The 23238-nt window shown below is 34.7% G+C and overlaps 1 protein-coding gene across 4 annotated transcripts in view; it reads right to left on the minus strand.

Annotated features, from left to right (window-relative positions):
• Positions 1-1650: 1650 nt before the first annotated feature.
• Positions 1651-23238, minus strand: part of LOC111046061 — a 31628-nt gene continuing 10040 nt past the window's right edge. For 2 of the 4 annotated variants that reach the window (XM_039442499.1, XM_039442500.1), the window contains exons 5-12: positions 20748-20871; positions 18622-19969; positions 13777-13962; positions 12204-12341; positions 11482-11780; positions 9131-9220; positions 2670-2791; positions 1651-1981 (exon numbers count right to left, since the gene is read on the minus strand). In XM_039442499.1, coding sequence (XP_039298433.1) covers positions 1858-1981; positions 2670-2791; positions 9131-9220; positions 11482-11780; positions 12204-12341; positions 13777-13962; positions 18622-19969; positions 20748-20871 — 2431 coding nt within the window. In that variant the 3' untranslated portion in view covers positions 1651-1857. The remainder of the gene's footprint in view (positions 1982-2669; positions 2792-9130; positions 9221-11481; positions 11781-12203; positions 12342-13776; positions 13963-18621; positions 19970-20747; positions 20872-23238) is intronic. The other 2 variants (XM_039442502.1, XM_039442501.1) reach the window with 2 other exon arrangements.

A 23238-nucleotide genomic window follows, 5' to 3' on the forward strand; every position in this document is an offset into this window, starting at 1 on the left:
ATACTGTCTTATACATACATTATCCAATGATCTCGCGGGAATACCTACATATCTGACAGGTTCAGAAAATCTCACTTGAACTATGTCTGCATGATTGCGGCTTAAAACTTGGGATAAAATAATAGTCCAGGCAACGAATGCTTACAGAGGGAACTGTTTGGAAGACAATTGTTAACCCCGCAGCTCTGTTTAGGGAAGTGAGGAGGAAAATATGTCAAAAGTCTCCACCCCTACCTCCTGTGCTACGGGGGTGGGGGTGGGGGTGGACGAAAGGTGAAGGTTTTTCGCATGTATTTCGGAAATTATGCGTCTTGAAGACATGACTATTCTATACAAAACTTAAATCTAATAGAAAGTCCTACGACCTTCATTTGTGGACTTTTTTCATACCGTTTATAGTTCTAGAGATAACCGCTCTTCAAGGTGTAACATAAAAGAAAGACATGTTTGCCTCCATTTTTTGCTCTTTTTGCCTTGAAACTTTTCAACAATTAATGAAAAAAATCACTGTTGATTATAATCTTTTAAAGCATGAAGTTCTTTTCGATTTGATGTATAATTTTACTATTGTTTGCATTCCCTTACAACTGTTCCGCCAGTTTTATTAGTGAGTGTGTAAACTTGAGTTGTACAATAGATCAAAGGAAATTAGAGGGAATGACTGAAACCTTATTTTTGACTTTGCAGCTTTATTGAGACTAGTTAGGAGATGAACATATAAAAAATCCCGAACCCTAACTCATGTGTTAGAGGTGGGGGAACCTCTTAGTTGAAACATGTTGCAAAATTCAAAATTTCTCCTTACACACTGAAGCTGTAATAACAATTGAAGGAAAATATGAAATAGTAAAATAATACATCTTATGAGAGGGAATCACATTCAGAGAAGTATTCACTTTTTATACATTATTGGAGAGTTATAACCCCTCAATCATCAAAAGTCACACTCTTACTCTCACTGATGGAGATACAGCAAAGCTCTACAGATCAAAATCTGTGGAAAATATATCAAGCTCAATTTTTTTACTGTTTAGCCGTCAATGGGGATTGGGCCTCGCGACCGTTTACTTCGGCCGGGACCGACTCGGGAACAAGAAAACGCGCAAAAATCTGTAGGTGAGTACGGTATATCACTGTCGCAACTCGCTTGCTGAAAACTTTCTTCCCAGGATATATCCTAATCCTTCAGAGCACTAACAGACAACTGTTTAAATTTTTAGTGCAATAGTGCTAAGCTTTCAATAACTAAAACAATATTAAGTTACCACAAGTGAGCGCCGCGCAGTTATTGGAATTTCCGCAATAGAATACTTGATTTTTTTCAAGGAGTTTCATCAACGAAGATTACTAATGATTTCATTTATAATTAAACAAGTAGAATATCAAGTTGATCAATAGTCTAAAATGCATCAAAAAAATTATTGGTTTTATGTGAGACATTTTCTTTCAGAGCATAGTAAAGGTAGTGAAGACGATATTGTGGTTTCAATCCATATTGAATGGAAACACTCCAAGTAGTTACAAGTTACAACCAAATATAATATATTTGTAGTTGAAGGATTGAAAAAGTATATAATGTACCAAGTATCAAAACAAGTTTTCCTCAGAAAATGAGATTTTTTATAGGAAACAGGTAAATCAATGAACAAATATTATCAAACGTTTTATTAAATTGAATCTCAAGATAAAAAAATTAAACAAAATCTTAACCAATTTATTTATTTACATCTTTATATATCAATCTTTTTAGATTAAAAACTAATAGGTTTGTGATTCCTTAATGTTGAGAAGTCAAGTTAAATTGAATTTTCAAGAAATAGGGTTGGGAATCAAATTGTTGATTAGAAGCGGTGAGAATCAACCCGTCTTCTGACTGTCGACGTCGATAGCTACTAGACGGTACTTCCCAGTTTGGTGAAGTTTATGACGAATACTCTGACCGTTTTCATCCTTCAAATCAACCTCCACATAGTCATCGTGTCTAAAAAAATAAAAACATTTTATTAATATTCAAATGTTATAAATTAGTTGTTGACTGAAACAATCAGTGAAGCAAGAACATTGAACTGAAACTTATTTCTCTGAAAAAAGAGCACCTTCCCTTGTTCTTGTAACCAACTACCAAAATATATATAATGAAATCCAAATATATTATTTATATTTAAAAAATGACAAAACAGAACGTATTCTCTGTCAATAAGTTTCTAACAGCATAAAAGTATTTCCATTATAATAAATGACTATGCTATTAAACACAATTTGATATACGAATAAAAATTAATGATTGAATCAAAATAAGAAACTTTTATTTTCAAAAAACACTGATAGGCATGGAAAAAATGATCAGAAAAAGGATATTGAAACAAATGTAAATTTCTCATCAGTTTCCGTAAATAGAAAATATTTTTTTAACAATGAAGTAGTTATCATATCTGATGATTGAATCAACAAACCAATCCAAATTTAATGTACCTACTAATAAAATGTTTCCTAAATTTATGAGGTTTGGTGCACTTAAAGCTATAAGTTCCACAAGTAAGATTGACAAAGGCTTATTCAAGCAATTTCAAATATAAAATTTTGGTGGTAGAAGCTTACGAGTAATTCTCAAGAGTAATAATGTTGGATGTTACTAAGAAGAAATTACGTTTAGAAGAGACTCTTCGTACCTTTTCGTAATTTTTCCATAAAGAGTTTTGTTTCCCAATTGGGAAATAACTGATGTCGGTGGCTCATTAGGCCCCCATTGCTCCTTCAACTCTTCTACTCCTGCTATACAAAATTGAGTAGCCTGGAAAATAGAGTTTACCACATTCACATATCAATATTTTACAACATTTAATCGTGGATAATTTGAAGCTATCATGAGAAAAAAAGTAATCAATAATTGAACGTAAGACTTGATCTCGGGTATAGGTTGATTTGAAATAATTGAAATTAAGGAGGTAATAGAGGCTCCCTTGCCAAGGGAGCATAAATTGCTTCTTGGTGGGATTTGAATGGCCATGTTGATATTAGAGGGGAGGGGGAGGAACGGGTGTTAGATGGACAGAGTTATGGGGAGAAAATAAAGGTGGGCAGCGAATTGTATACCATGCACTGGCTTTCGATTTGGCAATAGTCAATACTTTCTTTCAAAAAAAGGGGAAAAACAGCTCATAACCTATATGATTTATTGTGGGACCTCATGGCGAAAAGAGAGATTGAGAGAAGAGACTGAGACAGGAGACGGTGATTGGTGAGGAGCAGTTTGACTTTATGCCTAGAAGAGGAACCACAGATGCGATATTTGCGCTTAGGCAGCTGGTGGAGAAGGCAAGAGAGACACGGTCTGAGCTGCACTTGGCCTTTGTGGACTTGGAGAAGGCCTATGATAGGGGGTCCAGGCAGGAGCTGAGGTGAAGTAAGAGGGAAAGGTTTGTCCCTGAAAAATATATTCGTCTGGTGAGGGAAATATTAAGAGGAGCCATCACACACGTAAGAACAAGTTTGGGAAAAACTGATGAGTTCCAAGTACAAGTCAGTCTTCACCAAGGCTCAGCACTCAGTCCATACTTGTTTTACTTAATTATTGATGTCATAGGATCTGAGGTTAAGAGGCCAGTGCCAAGGTGCATGCAGTTTGCAGATGACATTGTACTCTGCGAAACGACTAGAAACCAGTTGAACGGGATATTGGAAAGCTGGAGAAAAGCGCTTGAGGAAAGAGGCATAACAGAGTACATGGCATTGGGGAACGATGAGGAACTGACCGTAGGACTAGATGGAAGCCAACTCAAATCAATGGTGAGCTTCAAGTATCTGGGCTCACGTTTGCAAAGGGACAGTGAACTGGATGCGGAAATACAGCATAGGCTGAATTGCGGTTGGGTCAACTGGAGAATAGAGTGGTGTGATGGAGATGGATGAGTAGTGTGCTCTGCGATAAGAGAGTGAACTGTAAGATGAAAGTTAAAGAGCACAGATCGGTGGTAGGACCAGCTATGTTATATGGCGCGGAAACCTGGCTAGTTTCAAAGAGGCTAGAGAAGAAAAGGGAAGTGACTGAAATAAGAATGGAATGCTGAGATGGGAGTGAGGGGTCACGATTCGTAATGAGGTGATTAGAGGTACAGTTGGGGTGGGACCATTGGGTAGGAAGATGCAGGAGGCCAGGATGAGGTGGAGAGGCTAATTCGTGGGAGAGGGGTTGGTGACGCGGGGAGGAGAATGACAGGATTTTGTGGAGGAGACGGCTGAAGGAGGGAAATGCCGACCCCAATTAATTGGGATAAGAAAAAAAAGGAGAAAATGGGTGGGGGGGGGGTTATTGAGATATACAATATGGGCCGATATGCTAACTGAATGGCCGTTTTCACACTTTTCGATTCCTCGACGGCACGACACGGTACAACACAACAGGACATGATGCTCTGCGATTGGCTGATCCGAGAACATCCTGTCGTGCTGTGTCGTCGAGGGGTCGGTTATTGTAAAAACGGCCAATCGATACGACGAGATTTGAAATTGAAATTGCAATTTACTTGCCGAATAATTTTACAGACATAAATCTACAATCACAAAATAATAAAGTTAACAAAATTTTAGAAGTATACAGTACAATAAAATTAACAATATTATAAGTAAATAAATTTATATAAAAAGGCACTACTAGCATAAGTGGAACTTGTTGGCCAGCAGTAAGTGCGATTGAAAAATACAAATATAACATGAATCAAGACTAAAAGTGAGTTGGAACAATCGATTAAATCATGCACTTTTTGCTCCTAGTTCTATCTTCATAATTTTGTATGCCTCTTAATTGAATATGGAAATGGTATATCATGTAAAACTTTCCGTGGAATGCTATGAGATATGGAAATATCTAAAATATATATGCTATATGAAAATATTTTTGAAAATTATTGAGGTCATAATTTGAGGTTTGAAAAAAAGATCCCCAGAGCAAGCTGTGATACCAGGACTGGCCAAGCTGCGACAACAACCTTTTAAAGGTGATTCTTTGATCTACTCATTCTATTTTTTCTTTGAATGGTATTAATTATGTGAATATCTTAAAAACGGGTTGACATATCGCTGTGTAGTTATCATTTATTTTATATCAAAATTGAAATGAAATCATTTATTGCGAGACCACCTTCCCATTAAAAATCAATTTCGATTCAAGATGGCAGAAGAAATATTTTCAAAGTACCGTAGCAGTAAGATGGAATTTTTAATTCGAGTATGGTCGGTCATCAATCACACCTTGCTACCATGATAATAATAGAAAGGAAAAGGGCTATAACCCCTCCTAACTTGCATCAAATCATCACCTTTACAGTATTTATAAAAAAAATATTAAGCCGTTCTCATAATTTTCACCCAGCCTTTATCTCCTCCTTGTAATAAGGATCCTTGTAATAAGGATTAAGAAATAGTACACATGTTTATCAATGAAAAAACGTACAAAAAAACAAATTCGGATAAAAATTAAGCAGATTATTAATTATAAATATACTTTACGACAATTTGCTTATTAGTGAGTGATTCACCTTTTGATTGGAATTAGTCGAATTATTGCAGGAAGAATGAAATGGGCTTGACTTCTTCACCAATAAAAGTTCACCTTAGGGTACGCGCATAGTGAAGTAGTCGAGGTAGAGGTGAGAGGTCGAAGGGGATAGAGGTACCTCACTGTAATACATTTCGTGGTATAGGGCGCCCGCATTGTGAGGAGGTCGACAAAGAGATCAGCGCGTGACCGCTTTTCAAGAGAACCGAGTTTGTGATTACTTAAATATGTAATTTTCACTGGAGATATGAATATCAATTTAACAAGTCCTGTTACGAGAGTGGATAGATATGTCTACGTTAAATAGTTATGTTCATTATTCATACATGAACGAGCCCCCCACATGAATAAAAGAAAGATCATCTTGTTTAGACCAGTAAGCCTAGTTCTGATTTTTTTGCCGTCTTTATAGATTCTATTAGATTGTATCTGCACGCATAATATGTTTGTCAAGTTCAGTTCAATCTGGTACAATTTATAAAGACGGCAAAAATCTGACGTTCAAAAATCGATATATATTATCTGTGTGTGTTTAACTGGCTTTATTCTTCAGTGTGGGCTGAAGAATAAAAAACATGGGTTGGGTACCGGTAATTCATTTTAAAGGATATATCTGATCATTCAATGATGGAATATTTACTAATAATTAACAATAATTTACTAATCTTTTAAAAAAACTGATTCGAACACTAACACAAAAAAACTGATGAGAATAAATTTTTTACATCGATTTATTTATTATAGTAAATTTGGCTTGAGATTTGATGATAATTATGATTAGATAAATCTCGAAAGATGAAACAAGAAAATTGAATAGGATTATATGTAGAAAGGATGAATCATGATTCAGGAAAATTCAAAAGAAAAATACTTTAGTTTTTCTAGTTTTTGAAAAAAAACTGTTCAAGAACCCCACAAATGACAATTTAAAAATAACATTTTCTGTTGAAATTTGAAAAAGAGATCACTAAATGAAAAGCGAAATTCGATCACAAACTGAGAAACAATACGAGAGAGCTAGCGAATTTTTGACTCTCTTATCAGCATGAACACCGTAAAATTTTATAACAAATTGTAGAGACGAAACTATCACACATTCGTGATAATAATTCCTTAGATAACATTTTTGGTTGAAAATTAGTGAAGACTAGCTCTAGACTCTATAGGCAAAGGAAAGCCGCCTGTAAAAGCAGCACGGTAGACCACTTTAACATGCGACACTCCCTCTACCTCTATCCTGCTTCGATCTCTTGCCGCTGTCTCACTAGGGCGCTTGCCCTTCTTGTGGTCCACCTCGCTTTTGGAAACGTTTTATTGGTGACATTTTTCAAAGTAATTCTGTTAAGATACTATCAAGTTACCAAAATGAAAAAAAATAAAGGATATGGAGGTCTATAGTCCAGTCAATATAGACATAAAAAGGGGGTGTGCTTGCAATTTATATTGTAGTTCTGATTTTTTAATATATTATTTGGGTACATAAGACAAGTCCAGAACCAATTTCTTCATGCAAAATTTCCTTGTGCTAGATACAGAGTGGCCCAAAAACCTCGTATTTTCGTCTCATTTTCCAGTTTTCAGTTATTTCTGCCAAATATCGTAATTGGACAGAAAAATTTGCTCTCGCCTTTTTTTAGATTATAAAATTCTGAATAAAATGAAATCATTCGGAACTCTCTATCTCCAATGAGTACTGAGTTATGATTTTTCAAAAATGAGTGAAATTTGAAGAAAAAATCAATTTTGATGAATTTTAGTTTTTGATCAACAATATCTTCCTATTGTTACCATTTAGATGTCTAATTCAAAATCCCTCTGGGCGTATTTTTGTGCTCTACAATCTAAGATCAGGTAGAGCGCACTATCTCATATAGATTTCCAGGTACACCTGACATCAATGCTCCTTGTATTGTGAAAAACACTTAATTTATAGCTTCAATCATCATCACCAACTACATTGTCCTCACATTGATATTTCGCACGACATAAGTTCTTGAGATTATGTTCTATGATAATCACCCGTTAGATGCACTTAATATCAGTATTTTCTATTGGAGAGGCGCGCTTAAGGACACCTCAAGTATCAAAATTTCAAACACTTATAACTTTTGACACAATGCTCAGATTTCATCGTACTACACTTCATTCTTCTCGGCTCGTCAAGGCGGTTCAAAATCATGCATCATAAGTCAAATTCGGTCGAAAAATGGAAAATTTATTGTTGAGTGTACTTGAGCCCACATTCCAATACACAAAAAATGGCCAATTTCTATATTCAAAGCTGCACGTCTTGTGAAATACTTCTGATAAAATTTCCAAATCTAGTAAGGATGTGAAAATTTCACTCATTTTTGAAAAATCATAACTCAGTACTCATTGGAGATAGAGAGTTCCGAATGATTTCATTTTATTCAGAATTTTATAATCTAAAAAAAAGGCGAGAGCAAATTTTTCTGTCCGATTACGAGATTTGGCAGAAATAGCTGAAAACTGGAAAATGAGCCGAATATACAAGGTTTTTGGGCCACTCTGTATCTAGCACAAGGAAATTTTGCATGAAGAAATTGGTTCTGGACTTCTCTTATGTACCCAAATAATATATTAAAAAATCAGAACTACAATATAAATTGCATGCACCAATGTATATAGTGACTGGACTACTATAAGGATAAATTCTTTATGCGATTTGCATGACAAATTTTATTCAATAGAATATTGATTCTAAGAAAATTTTCTCCATTATGAAAAAGTAAGAAAATTTCAGTTATTTTTTTTTAAACTGGAATAAAGTTTCCTGGAATTAATAATTAATAGTGACATATGGGGCCGAAGCTTGGACATTGACTACACGAGAAGAAGGTCTGCTTCAGAGATGGGAAAGAAAGATTTTAAGAAGAATTTTTGGAGCAATCAAGGAAAATGAAATATGGAGGATGAGAACAAACGAGGAACTAGGAAGATTGTTCGAAGAGACCAGTATTTTATCTGTTGTGAAAAGTATGAGGCTGAGATGGGCTGGTCATGTTTGCAGAATGCCGGAAGGGAGGGTGCCAAGAATGGTGCTGGAAGGCAAACCCGGAGGAAGAAGATTACAAGGAAGACCAAGAAAGCGGTGGGTTGACGATGTGGAAAAGGATTTGCGAAGACTGGGTGTAAGAAGATGGAGAAGAACAGCAGAATGTCGAGAGGGGTGGAAGGATGTGGTTGTGAAGGCTAAGGCTCTACATGGACTGTAGTGCCAATAATGATGATGGAATTAATAATTATTCTGAGTGATTGAGTTAGAGAATGTATCCTCTAAATTTTATGGATAATTATTTGATACCAATTTCGAGAATGATCTGCCTCAAGATTTCAACTTTGGGCGCTCATATCTCAAAAAGTAAAAATGATAAAAAGGTTTGTTCTTGAAAATTTGTTCCATTTCGGTAACGTGATAGTACCAAGTCGAAATACTTTAAAAAATGTCACCAGTAAAAAATTTCCAAAGCGTGGTGCAGAGCCTTACCCCAAAAACAGACACTATTTTGTCAAGGAATATTTGAAATTTTCATTGTTTATGAATTTAAATCAAACCTGTGGAGGAAGACGTAGAAATCTGGGTTCCATACGACGCAAATCACTGAGAGGAATTCTATCTGTCTCCCCGAAATCAATTCGGAATACCTGCAAATCAAACATTTTTATTTCATTACACATAAAAATCATTACGATTTTTTTATAGAATCACTTGTACCCTTTTATTTCAATTGATAACACGACCGGTTTCGCTCAATCATGCCATTATCAGGTGCCAAACTTTTTTTGAAAATTGTCAAAGAAAATAAAAGGGTACTAGTATTTTCTTGTCAAAGAAAATAAGGGTACTAGTACCCTTTAAAATAAAGGTTTCTATTTAAGGGTACTAAACTTTTTTTGAAAATTGTCAAAGAAAATAAAAGGGTACATAAAATTACACATATGAGGGCATAAGTATGAGAAGAGTTTCTCTAAATTCTACTAAATTGAACCATTATCACTATTATCCTAAGCATAGAAGAAAGCAGTTATTGAACTAAAGTTTTTAATAATGCCTCAACATGGTCACAGTTAAATAAGAATTCCTTCAACTTTTCAAAAAGCAAAGCATTATTCTAATCTTTCTTATCTCAGCTGGCAATGATTTAAATAATTTAGGGCCCAAAAATGAGAAAAGTTTTTAAATGCTGTTTTCTTTGGCTTAGGAATGAATTAATCAAATCAACTTCTCAGAGTTCTTCTGCCATCATCATCAACGTCATCATTGTCATTTGCACCACCACTGCGAATGAAAAATATATTTTCAAGATTTCTTAGGGGTGATATTTTCAATTGTCTGAAAATTGGTAAAGAGGGTTCACTCCGTTCTTTGATGTTATCAAACGAACAACACATTTTCGAGTTGAAATTAGTGGGTTTAAGGATGAGAAATAAGTCCCTCCCCATCATTCGATGCCATACAGCCTCGAGTGTATAATAGAGTAATAAATCAAGTATAATACCTTAGGTGAGCACAGTTTACGTATTCTATAAAACTTCCGAATATTTTATAAAATTTTATCCTACAGTTGATTCACATGATATTTCCAAGTTAGCCGTTCATCAAGATATAAACCAATATATCTCACACAAAAAACATTTTCGAGCACAATTCAATCACATTTGCCAATTTTATTACAATTAACATAGTGGTATATGATTGGTTGAAATATCTCATTACTCTTCCTTTAACTGAACTTAACAAATGATGTTTTTGAACTGAGGATTTAATTATTTGATGACCAACTCAATTTATCAATATCCTCTTTCAGTGCATTAATAAGTGATTGGTTTGGTTTAAATTTATATACAAAGAAAGACAATATCATCGGCGAAAGATGTTACTTCACCATTATACTTACCCTCAGTGAGATCATTAATATAAACAAAAAATAAAATAGGTCCCAGTACCGAACCTTGTGGTACACCATATTGCACACTTTGAGAAGAGGTACTTGTATTCCCTATTCTTACACATTGAACTCTTCCACTCAGGTAGTCTTTGAACCAATCATTTACTTCTCCCCTAACACCAGCTTTCCATGACTTATTTATTAAATACATCATGGTCAACAGTATCAAAGGCTTTTTCAGCATCCACAAATAAACCAGCAAAGGATTGGCTACAATTAACACCATCATAAAGTTGTTCAACAAATCTCAAAAGTGCTTGCTCAGTACTCATGTTTTGTCTGAATCCAAATTGCTTGTTACTGAAAAAAGTGTTTTTATTCAGAAGAAGAACAAGTCTAGCTTTCATGCACTTTTCTATTAACTTAGAAAACACAGACAATAGCGCAATTGGCCTGTAATTGACTGGATTAGTTTTATCGCCTTTTTTATTGTACAAAGGTATAACAACAGCTCTCTTGAGAACAACTGGGAACTGTCCCCTTGAAAAGCTCAAATTAAATAAATATACTTAAGGCTCTAATATGTTATCACTAATTTTTTAATTATTGAAGCACTAAAACCATCTAAACCAGACGCTTTTCTAGGTTTCAATTGTTCGATCAAATTTTGAATTTCAATGTGGGTTACAGGTTGAATAAATATTCAATTTACAGAATCAGGTAAATTAAAACTTGTTTTGAACTTATCTGTTATTTTCATTTGGTAGCTTCAATTTCTCTCTCCTACGATTGCCTGCCACTGTTACAAAGAAAATCTTTAAAACCTCTGCTATACCTTGCTCATCTGTAACCGGGTTTCCATTCCTATCATTCACACACCCAAAATGTTTTAGTTGTATTGAAATTGATTTTTTAATTCAATTTCCAACTGAGTAAATATAATTTGTTTATGCAGTTAATAAAACCCCCAGCAAGGTCAGACTTAACAATAAATGAAATATCAGACACTGGACTTACATCACACGATTTTTCGCCAAACCGTTGTACTTCACGCACTTTGGCTCGTAACCAAACAAATCTTCCAACTTTGGAAATTGTTTTTGCAATCACCAATTCACCAATCAGTGGTAATACGTTGAGATGCTGGTAGTGGTGAATGTTGTACGGCTCATTCAATGCTGTCATTAATGTGTGCAACGTTTCTTTACAAGATTCACCTTCATCATCTTCACCACCAGAATACTCAACAGATTCGTAGTCTACATGCATATAGGTGACATATGATCTACGAACAATTTTCCGGTTCTTTTCAGCATCTGATTAGAAAACAAAGAAACAAACAATACAATAAATTATATTATAATTATTTTATTTCTAATGATACCTAAATGAGCTATTAGCTTGTGCGTGCGTGAGTAATCAAAAGTGCATGAGTGATTTGATGAGATGATCAAACGAAACCAGGACCAGGTAGCGCTAGCAGACTGAAGGATGCAACGCTCAGCTATACTGGCCAGGAAAGACTGGTTATTGCAAGTATAACTAGACAACATTAATACAACTAGTACTACATATAACCTGGCTAATATAGTATGAATCAACTCGAGAGACAAATATGCAGATTATGAGATATAAATTGAGCTTCTAGACTAGAACATCAATTCAACTGTAATGTATGTACGGAATTTCAAATAAATTAATACATCTTCTGAGTTTTTATAAAAATGAGAAAATCTTACCATTGATAAACTCCCAATGCCCATAGAACCGTGTAGGTGATAGACATCCGTTATGTTGGACTTTGATCTTTATAATGCGTCCCTCCCCTGGCAATTTTCGTCGTGTGTAAGTTTCAGTGTTGACAACTGCAGATACATCTGGAACAAATTAATATTCATTGAGACTTCTCACTTTATTCAATGCCACATTCACTGATCCTATTCTAGTGTCACATTACATGTGATGATTATATCTTGCAAACCTATCGACTCAGTAACGTCATGTTCTATTTTAGGAATTGAACTATAAAACTATTATAAAATAATATAAAGCTATTATATAATACTGTAAAGCTATTATAAATTGCGGGAACTATTAAAGAACTGCACTTGGGTATCTAATTTTCTGAAAATATCCAAATTATTTATATCATACGTTCGTACTGACCGACTATAGTTATTTGTGCAACTAGTGCGCAAAGTGACAGTTTGCTGCACCGAAAGAATCGTTTACTTGATAATTCTTCTTGTGTGCAGATAACGCTTCTTGTGTGCAGCAGAGGAACTTTGCTCACGTATTTCACATTAAACTCTTCCTACATTTACCATTGAATATGAGAAGTGGTTGATTAAATGATTATGGGTAAAATGATGGCTGAAATCCATCAAATGTTTGTGTGTGTGATGCTGTTATTAATAACAACCTTAATTCATTTAAAAATTAATAATCCAATTGAAGTTTAAAATTCTCAGCCAAAGTTCTCATTTTTATTCATTCAAGAATCAGATAAAATACAGATAGAACAAAAAATTCGCATTCAAAATACACGCCAACAGCTGATTGTGATGGCTGCAAGATGGCTGAACCGACAAGCGCGCGACCTAGCGGGAAGAATCAATCGTACCTAAGTTTGTTTCATCCAGCTACTGAAACAGGATTCAGAAATTTAGACTTTTGCTCAAATTACCGAGAAAAATGCTCAAAGTAAACTGAAAAATATTTATAAAAATAACATAGACAACAGAGAATATTTTTATTGTAGTATTGTTATGTTTTTTATTATTTTTATTTATATGAATATCGAACGGTAATCATTTAACCTCAAAATTCGAATTTTATAATGTATATTTGCTACTTTTCTCATTTCTTGCAGTTGAAATAATAATTATCAATAGAAAAGAACTATTATTTATTATTAAATGATGAGAATTCGTAAATGATGATTATTTAATTATGATTTAGATGAACATTATTCTTGTTTTGGATTTCTAGATTGGGATTTTATCATAAATGTAGGGTAGCCATTGAAATGATTCTTATCTAAATCTAACCTCAGTCATTGTTACCAACTTAATTTTTGTTTTCGTGCACTAATCCTCCATATAACCCACCAACTATTTTGTGTTGCCATGTTGCAAATCTGGAGTGCAGAAAAAATTTTTCCTGCACTAGAGCGGAAAAGTGAATCTTTGGGTATTGTAATCAGTACAGGAACAGCAACTTTCCGAGGTAGCTGTAGGAAAAGTTTATTTAAGATGAATCAAGAGTTTAGAAATAATTACCAATATATGATGAAAATAATATGATATTTACCTTTACCCATGAATTTATGTATTTGTCGACATCCTAACTTCGGACAACGACCAGTCTCTCTGTAAAAGCTACAGATTCTCTCCTCGTCCATGGGAATGCATCCAGAGGTTGCCATCAACGTATTTTCATTAACATGATCTAGTCTGTTAGTTTCAGCAAAGTAGTTGTTTGACGTAGGGTTCCACTCTGAAATAAATTCAATTTACGAGCTGATTATATACGATTATAAACTGTCTGATTATAAACATGCTTTGTCCCATGAGAGCCTGACTTGATAGCCTTATTTGAGAGGGTCTCAGTACATCACCTGCCTATTTTGGCCATTTCGTGAGATACTGAAACAAGTGGCAAGTTGAGCCACTCAGTTCGTCGAATCTCACGGCTCCACGACATAACATAAAAGGTAATCTTGAATTATGTATCAAAGGAAAAGGATAGGTTAAGGGGTTGGTTTTTTCTTTTGAATGGCAATATTCTGATATTATTCGAGAAATATTATAAATATCATTCGAATATACTATTCCGCATAGACTGGCTGAGATATCGACAAACTGAGACCCTCCCAAACAGCTGATTCGAGATCAACTGAAATCCATTATGAACTGAACGTCACCCCCTAATTTATGCTAAAATCTAAGGTTTACCAACACTTCTGGATATAATGCTATTGTCGTTCAATAGTAAGATTCACTCTAAACTGTCAGCCTTCCCTATTAATAACATCAATCATTCCCATTCAAATAATGGTGACAGTTGAAAGTGAATCTCACTATAGAGAAGGAACTAACAGGTTTCTCCTGTTGCGACGAAAGAGGATCACAGCGGGTCACAGCCTGGCTAATATAATTAGATGAACCCACGACCAGACGCGACAACCGAATTTCTCCAAACACTTTTTGTCAACTTGACATTCAGAAATGTTGGTATGACGTGAGCTTACACGACTTTGGTTTGAACTAAGCAAACAGATTCCACCTGGCCAAACTGAACCAAGGCTTTTGAAACTTATGCCCGGTTGCAGAATCGACAAAATTTGTCGTTATTTAATAACGTCGCCCATAGTTAACAGCACGGACTTGACTATTTAACAGGCCAATTTCGTTGCAGAGACGTTCTGTTAGCTATTGCTCTGCCGATAGGTAACAGCGCGCCAACAAACAGGTTTTTCCGTTGCAGAGACGAAACCCCTACAGGCATATGACATCATCTGAGGCTACCAATAACTAATTGGTAGCTCTTAATTTAAATGCCCAAAATCGTGCTTATCAACTATTAACTATACATTCGCGCCAAGTGTATTTTAAGGTTATGTTGACTTGTTTGCATGTTCTAAAAGGCAGACGAAAATGATCATACATAATAGTTGATTACATTATAATAACATTAACTACTTGAAACTGTAGACAAAGTGTAAATAAACTGAATAAAATATCATCGATTATTCGAGTAGCTTGGACAAAGATGTAATACAATTTTCAATACTTAATTTAAATAATCATTAGAAATAGTCATTATAATCATTAGTCATTAATCAAATAGTCATTATAGAAATATATCTTGTAAACTGGCTGCTTTGCTTCCAAGATATATCAAAATGCCAGAAGGCAATGGAATAATTCTGGTCAAAAATTTTTTTTATTAATATTATACAATAATAAATACACCAGTCACTTATTTTACTTCTACCTCTAATTTTATTTTACTTAATTCATTCATTCAGCTATCAAAAAATCAAACTGAAATAAAACTAAATAGAATCAAACTTTAAATAATTACAAATTAGTCTGCAGTTTACAATCTTGATTCGTAACCTCCAAGCATAAACAACACAATAAGCAGACAGCAGTTTTATGATAAACAAGCGCCATGTTGTGACGTCATCCGACTGGAGGTTTGGAATAACTGTTCACAGTGATCCCCTCTCCGTTGCCAATACATTAGTTGAATAGAAGCATACCACGCAAAAAGTGGTATGAGCAGCAGTGTGACTTATGTGTGTGCCTCATCAGAGCTATAGCTAACAGGGGTCTGCAACGAACATCTTTTTATGGGCGAGTTGTTAACTATTGGCTCTGTTAACTATGGGTGACTTTATGTAGCGACTCTGCAACCGTGCATTTGCATTAGATTGTAAGGCTGTGGCCTGTCCAAACAAAACAAATTACTGCAGAGTTCTAACCTCAAGAAATTCCAACTGGAACAACAAACTCAAATCAAATCAAATAAATTTATTTCCCAGAATGTTACATAAAAAATAATTCAATCGATATTGCTAGTGATGTGGATCGAGAATATTCCCAGTGGGAAGGAACTTATGATTTGGCAATATTTCCGGGAATATTTCCGAGGCCAAGAAATTTTGGGAATTTATGGGAACTTAAGGGAATTTATAAAATTGTTCTAAAAATGATTGAAATTGATCAATCCCACTCATATTTTACATCAATTTAATCAATAAATCATCAATCTATTTCATATTGATCAAGATCAGCCACATTTTATATTGATATAATCAATGAATCATCATTCTTTGAGCCTGTTTTTGCTCACTCACTGTCTTTTAAATACTCGTATAGTCCAGTCAATGAAAGATTATAGAGGGAAAATTTTTGACCCCGTAGCTCTTTTAAGGGTAGTAAGGGGGTGAACATACCAAAAGTCCTCACTCCGTGCTAAGGTGGTGGGGGTGGTTTGAAAGTGCCATATTTTGTTTTTTGCATATATCTCGAACAATATGCGCCTTTCAGAAATTTTTGTCGAACACAATCATAATATTAAAGCTCACAAATTATCCTACAAGTTTCATTTCCAACATTTTTCCACATCTCTCATAGTTTTCTAGGTATGAGCTCTCTAAGGTATCACATTTTGAAGAAAACCCCTTCCGGCTCCGATTTTTTCATCTTTTTGGCCTTATAACTTTTTAACGATTCATTGAGAAAATCCGTGCTAATCACGGGCTCATAGAGCATTATATTCTCTTCAATTTCATCTATGTTCTCATTATTTTACGCATCTCCCAACGATTGTTGCAGCCGTTATAGTGTTGAATGTGAAATCTTCAGTTTAACAACAATAGATCAATTGTCAGGTGAATTTGGAGGGAATGTTTGGAACACAATTTTTGACTTTGCAACTTTGTTTGAACTAGTTTGAAGGTGGACATATTATTAAAAGTCCTCATCCCTACTCCTTGAGCTTAAGGGATGAGGGTAGCTTAAAAGTTGCATTTTTTCATTTCTGGCTGACACGCATGTAACTGGGAAACAATGCATTTCAGTTTTGTACAGTGGAGTATTGTGATATCTTCTTTAGTTTTTGAGATATTCACTTTTAAAAGTGTAAAATCTTTGAAAAGACAGTTATTCTTCCAACTTTTTGCACTTTCAGGGCTTATCACTCAACAACAATGCATCGAAAAAATGTTATTTTTTACACAGTGGGTAGGAGTAAGGAATTTTAATATGATTACTCCCTTACTATCCTTGAAAGAAGAGCTACGGGGTCAAAGAATGTGTTCCAAATTTTCCCTCTATAATCTTTCATTGACTGGACTATATGAGTATTTAAAAGACGGTGAGTTGTAGAGCATTCAATTCTCTTCAACTTAATGTATTATTTTCTGTAAAATTATTTCATATTTTTATGCCTTTCATCAATTTTTATAGCAGTTTTAGTGTTGAGTGTGGTAGGAGTGAGGACTTTTTATATGCTTACCCCCTCACTATCCTTAGAAGGACTGCGTGGTAAAAAATTGGGTTCCAAACTTTTCCCTCTGTATCTTTTTGAGCATTCGTTGCCTGGACTAGTATCTTATTACAAGTTAAGTGAGCCTCAATGACTCTTGAAAGGTTCTGAGCTGTGGAATTATTTTCTTCTTTAATATTGAATTAAACTCGAGTATGCTCCTTGTTTTAGTTTAGCCTATTTTGCTATTTAATTTCTAATTTTTGGATATATATTCGACTCTAATGACATGAAAGTAGCATGATAATAGTGGTGCAATTGAATGATTTATTGAGTGATGATTTTTCTTTCAGTCTATGAACTTCAAATTACTGTTTTCTTTGAACTTATAGTCCAGGCAACGAATGCTCAAATAAAGGTATAGAGGGAAAAGTTTGGAACACAATTTTCTGTGGAGTTGAAAATTGTGTTCCTAACTTTTCCCTCTATAATCTTTCGTTGACTGGTCTATTACTACAATTAATAAGTTATTAATCCTTATATTTCTTACATAAATCTGTTGTATAACAGGTGATTGAGACCATGTGTAACAAAAAACGTCTTTTTCGGTCATTTTTTTATGAAAGAAATCATAAATTTCCTCAAGTTCCCATAAATTCCCGGGAATTTATGATTTTTGGGAATATTTCCTTTAAATTCCCTGGGAATATTTCCTCGATCTTAAATTCCCGGGAATTTTACAACACTAGATATTGCTATTGCTTTCAAACGCTCAATTTTATGCTCAAATTTGGCTATTTCATAGCTACTAGAATATATATAACAAAATGTCATATATTCTATTTCAATTGGAATGCTTATTAATGATAAAATTGTAAACTACTTCGACACTCATGTAAAGTTATAATGTTGCTTGTTTCAGTTTATCGTGCAAGGAAAAAGCCATAACCTGAATTTAGGTTATTAACCCATCTTAACTTTTGATATTAAGTTTATCCAACCGCCATTACTACTTAAGTCTACCACTTCTTCTTAAGTCTATTCTAATCTTAGATTGCAGCATTGATGTGAGAGTGGTTCAAAGGAGTAAAGGGGCATTCATTTACAGTTCAGGAAACTCATTAGTGTCTAAAAGAGGAGTAAAGAATGTTAACGTACCTTTATTTGGTTTAACAGCTTGATTTGGTTTGAAGTCTGTAGTCGAACGCAAATTTGCACTTCCAAGTGACTGATTTGCAGCTGTATAGCCGGATGCTTGGTTTGGCGGTGGTGGTAAGGCATAAGATAAACGCGAATTTGCACTAACAAGTGACTGATTTGCAGCTGTATAGCCGGATGCTTGGTTTGGCGGTGGTGGTAAGTCTGTAGTGGAACGCGAAATCGCACTTCCAAGTGACTGATTTGCAGCCGGATAGCCGGATGCTTGGTTTGGCGGTGGTGGTAAGTCTGTAGTGGAACGCGAAATCGCACTACCAAGTGACTGATTTGCAGCCGTATAGCCGGATGCTTGGATTGGCGGTGGTGGTAAGTCTGTAGTGAAACGCGAAATCGCACTTCCAAGTGACTGATTTGCAGCCGGATAGCCGGATGCTTGGATTGGCGGTGGTGGTAAGTCTGTAGTGAAACGCGAAATCGCACTACCAAGTGACTGATTTGCAGCCGTATAGCCGGATGCTTGGATTGGCGGTGGTGGTAAGTCTGTAGTGAAACGCGAAATCGCACTTCCAAGGGACTGATTTGCAGCCGGATAGCCGGATGCTTGGATTGGCGGTGGTGGTAAGTCTGTAGTGAAACGCGAAATCGCACTTCCAAGTGACTGATTTGCAGCCGGATAGCCGGATGCTTGGTTTGGCGGTGGTGGAAATAGACAGTTCATATTAAAAGGATACCCCACGAATGGCATCCCATTTGGAAGGACGGGAATTGAAGGGTATCCCGTCATTAGATTCATTAGATGTATATTTTGAAGTAATGGAGAAGCAGGATTATTAACCGACATCACATTAGTTGTTTGAATGACAGTATCGTCGTCTCTTCTCGGATATTCATTGGAATTAACGGCCGTGGTTGGAACTTTGATCATCGTTGCTGGAGGAGTTGAAACGACATCTATTTCTGGGCTCTGTTCTAGTCTGTTCTCGTCTGTTATAAATTCCACTTCTCTGATGTTATGTGTTGGTTCTATGGTAGGCGAAGCTTGGCTTTTTTGTGATAATGGTTTACTGCTATTATCTTCTTTGTCATCTTGAATGGAAAACATATCCAACACAGGACTCAAGCTCCTACCACTTTTCAATGCTGGATTAATTCGATCTGTTACCCACTTTCCTACATCTACTGTATTTCCAGTGTCTTTTTCAATATTTTGGGCTTTCAATTCTACTTGAAAATGAGGAGGATATTCCTCGTTGTATCCGATTATCCTTACAGTTAATTTGCACGGTCTTATTGAATTTAAAAACAGCTCCTTCAACTCTTTGGTCCAAAGTAAAGAATCCTTGGAATCCTGCGGAACAGATTAGCTCGTGTAAATTCACTCAAAGAACATATCCATTCACTCAAATATCACTATGTCCCCGTCTATCAACACACTACAATTGAATTATTTTCATTCAACAGTTTGAAGAAGGCTCCTCACATGAACTAATGCCAGTGGTTGAGGAGCGAATTGCTAATATAAGTACAAGAGTATCATTGACTACATACTAGTAAGAACATAATAGTATATTGAATAGAGCCTACAGATCTATAAATCACTTTAATGAATTGTTTCATTTACACAATTGTAATTAATTAATTATTGAAATCAATCAATCATCTATACAGTTTACGGGTTACAGCTCAATTAACCCAAACCTAAAGAATACGACTGATATGATAAACATGATCAATGTTACATGACCTCAAAATCACGGGTTTTAATGGAATAATTCGCATTCATCACCTAGGTAGTGACATTAGTGTTTTCAAAAGTTCAATCCAGAAAAAATCTGTTACTAAACCTTTTGCATGCCGGTGCGAATTGTGGGCCCAACGCTGGATAATTGTTCTTTTTAACCTTTAAATCGCCGTCCCACGTCGATTCGCTCAAGGCTTAAAAAATCATCTCAACGAGATTCCGTTTTAAATAGGAGCTGTTTTTGGCCATTCTTACTCGTTGAAGGGAATTATTATTTTCTAGCGGAGATCTGATGGATATTGAATTTTTTATAATAAAGCCTAATACATAAACTATTCAAGGGTTATTAATTTAGTTGATTATTCAAAAAAATAAATGAACTTGCCTTGATGAGGGTGCATTTAAGAGCTTGCTGAGGAATCAAGCTTATTTCCGCATCCATTTTGAACAGCCTTTTCGATTTGGCTATTATGATGACTCCTCTGTCGATATCTAGAATGTGATACCTGCTATAAAATATAATAAATGTAATGATTCATTCATAAACAATTGGATTTAACACATATTTTCTTCCACCTACCATCTAGTTGTATTTTACCCCGAGGAAGAGAATACCAAGATAATATTAATAGTAATGTTTTTCCTCACTAGGAGATAAAGTAGCCACTTTGATAATAGGCTACTTATTCTCCCTCAGGGTAATTGCCACCAGCAACTACGCAATAAACATTACCAACATAGAGAAAAAGTTGTAGTTTGTAGACCAACTTGTTAAGATTTGTATTTTCAGCAACTTTTAGTATTTATTCACACAAATGAATGTGAGATATCAAATTATCTGTGAATTCTACTCATACATTTTGCCTGGACAAAAAATATACTCGCTTTCAACATAGAGAAAAGGTAGCATTGGCTATATAACTTAATACTCAATATATAAGTCTAGACTTGGCTGAGAACGAATTGTTTCCCTGTAAGCAATTACTGCAAACATACTGATTGGTTGTTAAAGTGAGATTCACTTCATTGTTTCAACAGAAGCTTGCTGCCTTTGTCTTAAGGTGCCATAAACTACGCCACTAGAATACATTAGTTGGATCAAGTGACAAGTTGGGGTTAGTGACTGTTGGGAATAGTGCTTTCATTTCCTTTTCCCAATTCCAAAACATTGATTTAGATGGTAGTTTGGGACTAATATAAGTTTGGTCTGTTGATAGCCACCCGTTTGAACATATGCCATCAAGTAGTGACTATACAGATCTCTGATTCGAGTAGACGCCATTATTTCTAACCTCCAAACAAGCAACATTGTTCTTTCATTTTGACGAATAGCCTAGTGTTCACAAAATTTGGTCAGATCATTCAATTGGGTTGCATATCGACTGTTATGATATCGACATATCGTATTATGAAATATCGATATATAAGTAGAAGTTAATCGCATCGTTATTCACTCATCCTCATTCGTCACATTGCAATTGGCAGGAAATATGTAAAAATCATTTAAAACAATAATTAGTGAGATTACGACAACAGTTTCCAAGGCTTAATGATCAGAAATTGTGAACTGACAGCATCATGCTAGTCTAATTTATTATTTGTTGGTGGAAAGTTCGGAGTCTCGTGACAATAATTAATTAAGAGTATTACTTTTGTTGGAGTTATGAATTAAGGAGCAACTTATACGATTATTAGATTGATGGAAAAATCAATGGCAAGTACCTAATATTTTGTATTGGATTTAAGCCTAAAATGTTGAGGAGTATTAACTTTAGTGGTGAGTTGAAAGTGATGTAAAATAAATATTCAAGTTAACAGGAACTCATTAACTGTTGTAGGCCTAGTCTTCAATCAACCTCAAGCCTCATTCTTATTAGGTAGGCTACCTACTGCAAAGGATTAATTGATCCATTCAGTTCATTCAATTCTCGTATACAACATATTACATTCAATATCCTCCGCTTGGATACAGATGGGTATTTGAAGAAGTAATGTAATAATATTAAAAAGTTACTGCAATAAATTATTCACATTAATATTTCCAAGGACAAAAGCTTTTAACTTTGAATAAGTTGCTAAGTTTACCAAGAAGATTGGGTAAGTTAAACCATACATAGATGAATTTTGATTCTTATTTATTCACCAACAGTAATTCCGAATTGCATATGGACAGTTAATTATTTGATTATTCTTAATTAATAATCAATTATACTAATTAAAGGTGTTTTAGGACAATCTCTGTGCAAAAGGGCATAGGCTAAAAGTAAACTTTCTACTGGTGATATTTTTCAAAGTTTTTCGATTTGTATATCATAAAGCTATCAAAATGAAAAAGTTTTCTCAGGTAAACATTTATTTTCCGATCATTACTTTTTGAGATATGAGTGCCTCAAGTTTAAATTTTTGGACAGACCATTTCAAATTCGGTAAGAGATAAATCCATAAGATTTCGAGGATAAATTCTTTATTGTATTGTTGATTGAATAGAACAAAATTTTTGCGAAAATATCAATTTTTGAGAAAGTTATTCAATTTACCAAAAATGAGCAAAAATAACTCATTTATTTTTGGTAATTTGTAATAAATTAACTTTCTCAAAAATTGAAGAATTTATCCTCTGAATCTCATGGATTTGAGGAAACTTGATGTTTCAGGATTTTTCATTTTCCACAATATTTCTTCGGAAATTCATATTTTTTGCAAAAACTCGAGAACAGGTGTACGAATTTGAATAAAAATTCTAGCTATGTTCATCCCAATCTAGTTTTTAAAATGGATAAGCCTCAAAGATACACAGGAGAAAAGGAGGATTTTTTCTTTTGTTAATAAGCTCGCAGAGAACTAAGATTTTTATCAAGTGTTGGACCTTTATTCCA

Source organism: Nilaparvata lugens, chromosome X (genome assembly GCF_014356525.2).
Source record: "Nilaparvata lugens isolate BPH chromosome X, ASM1435652v1, whole genome shotgun sequence".
In the NCBI taxonomy this organism is placed as follows: domain Eukaryota; kingdom Metazoa; phylum Arthropoda; class Insecta; order Hemiptera; family Delphacidae; genus Nilaparvata; species Nilaparvata lugens.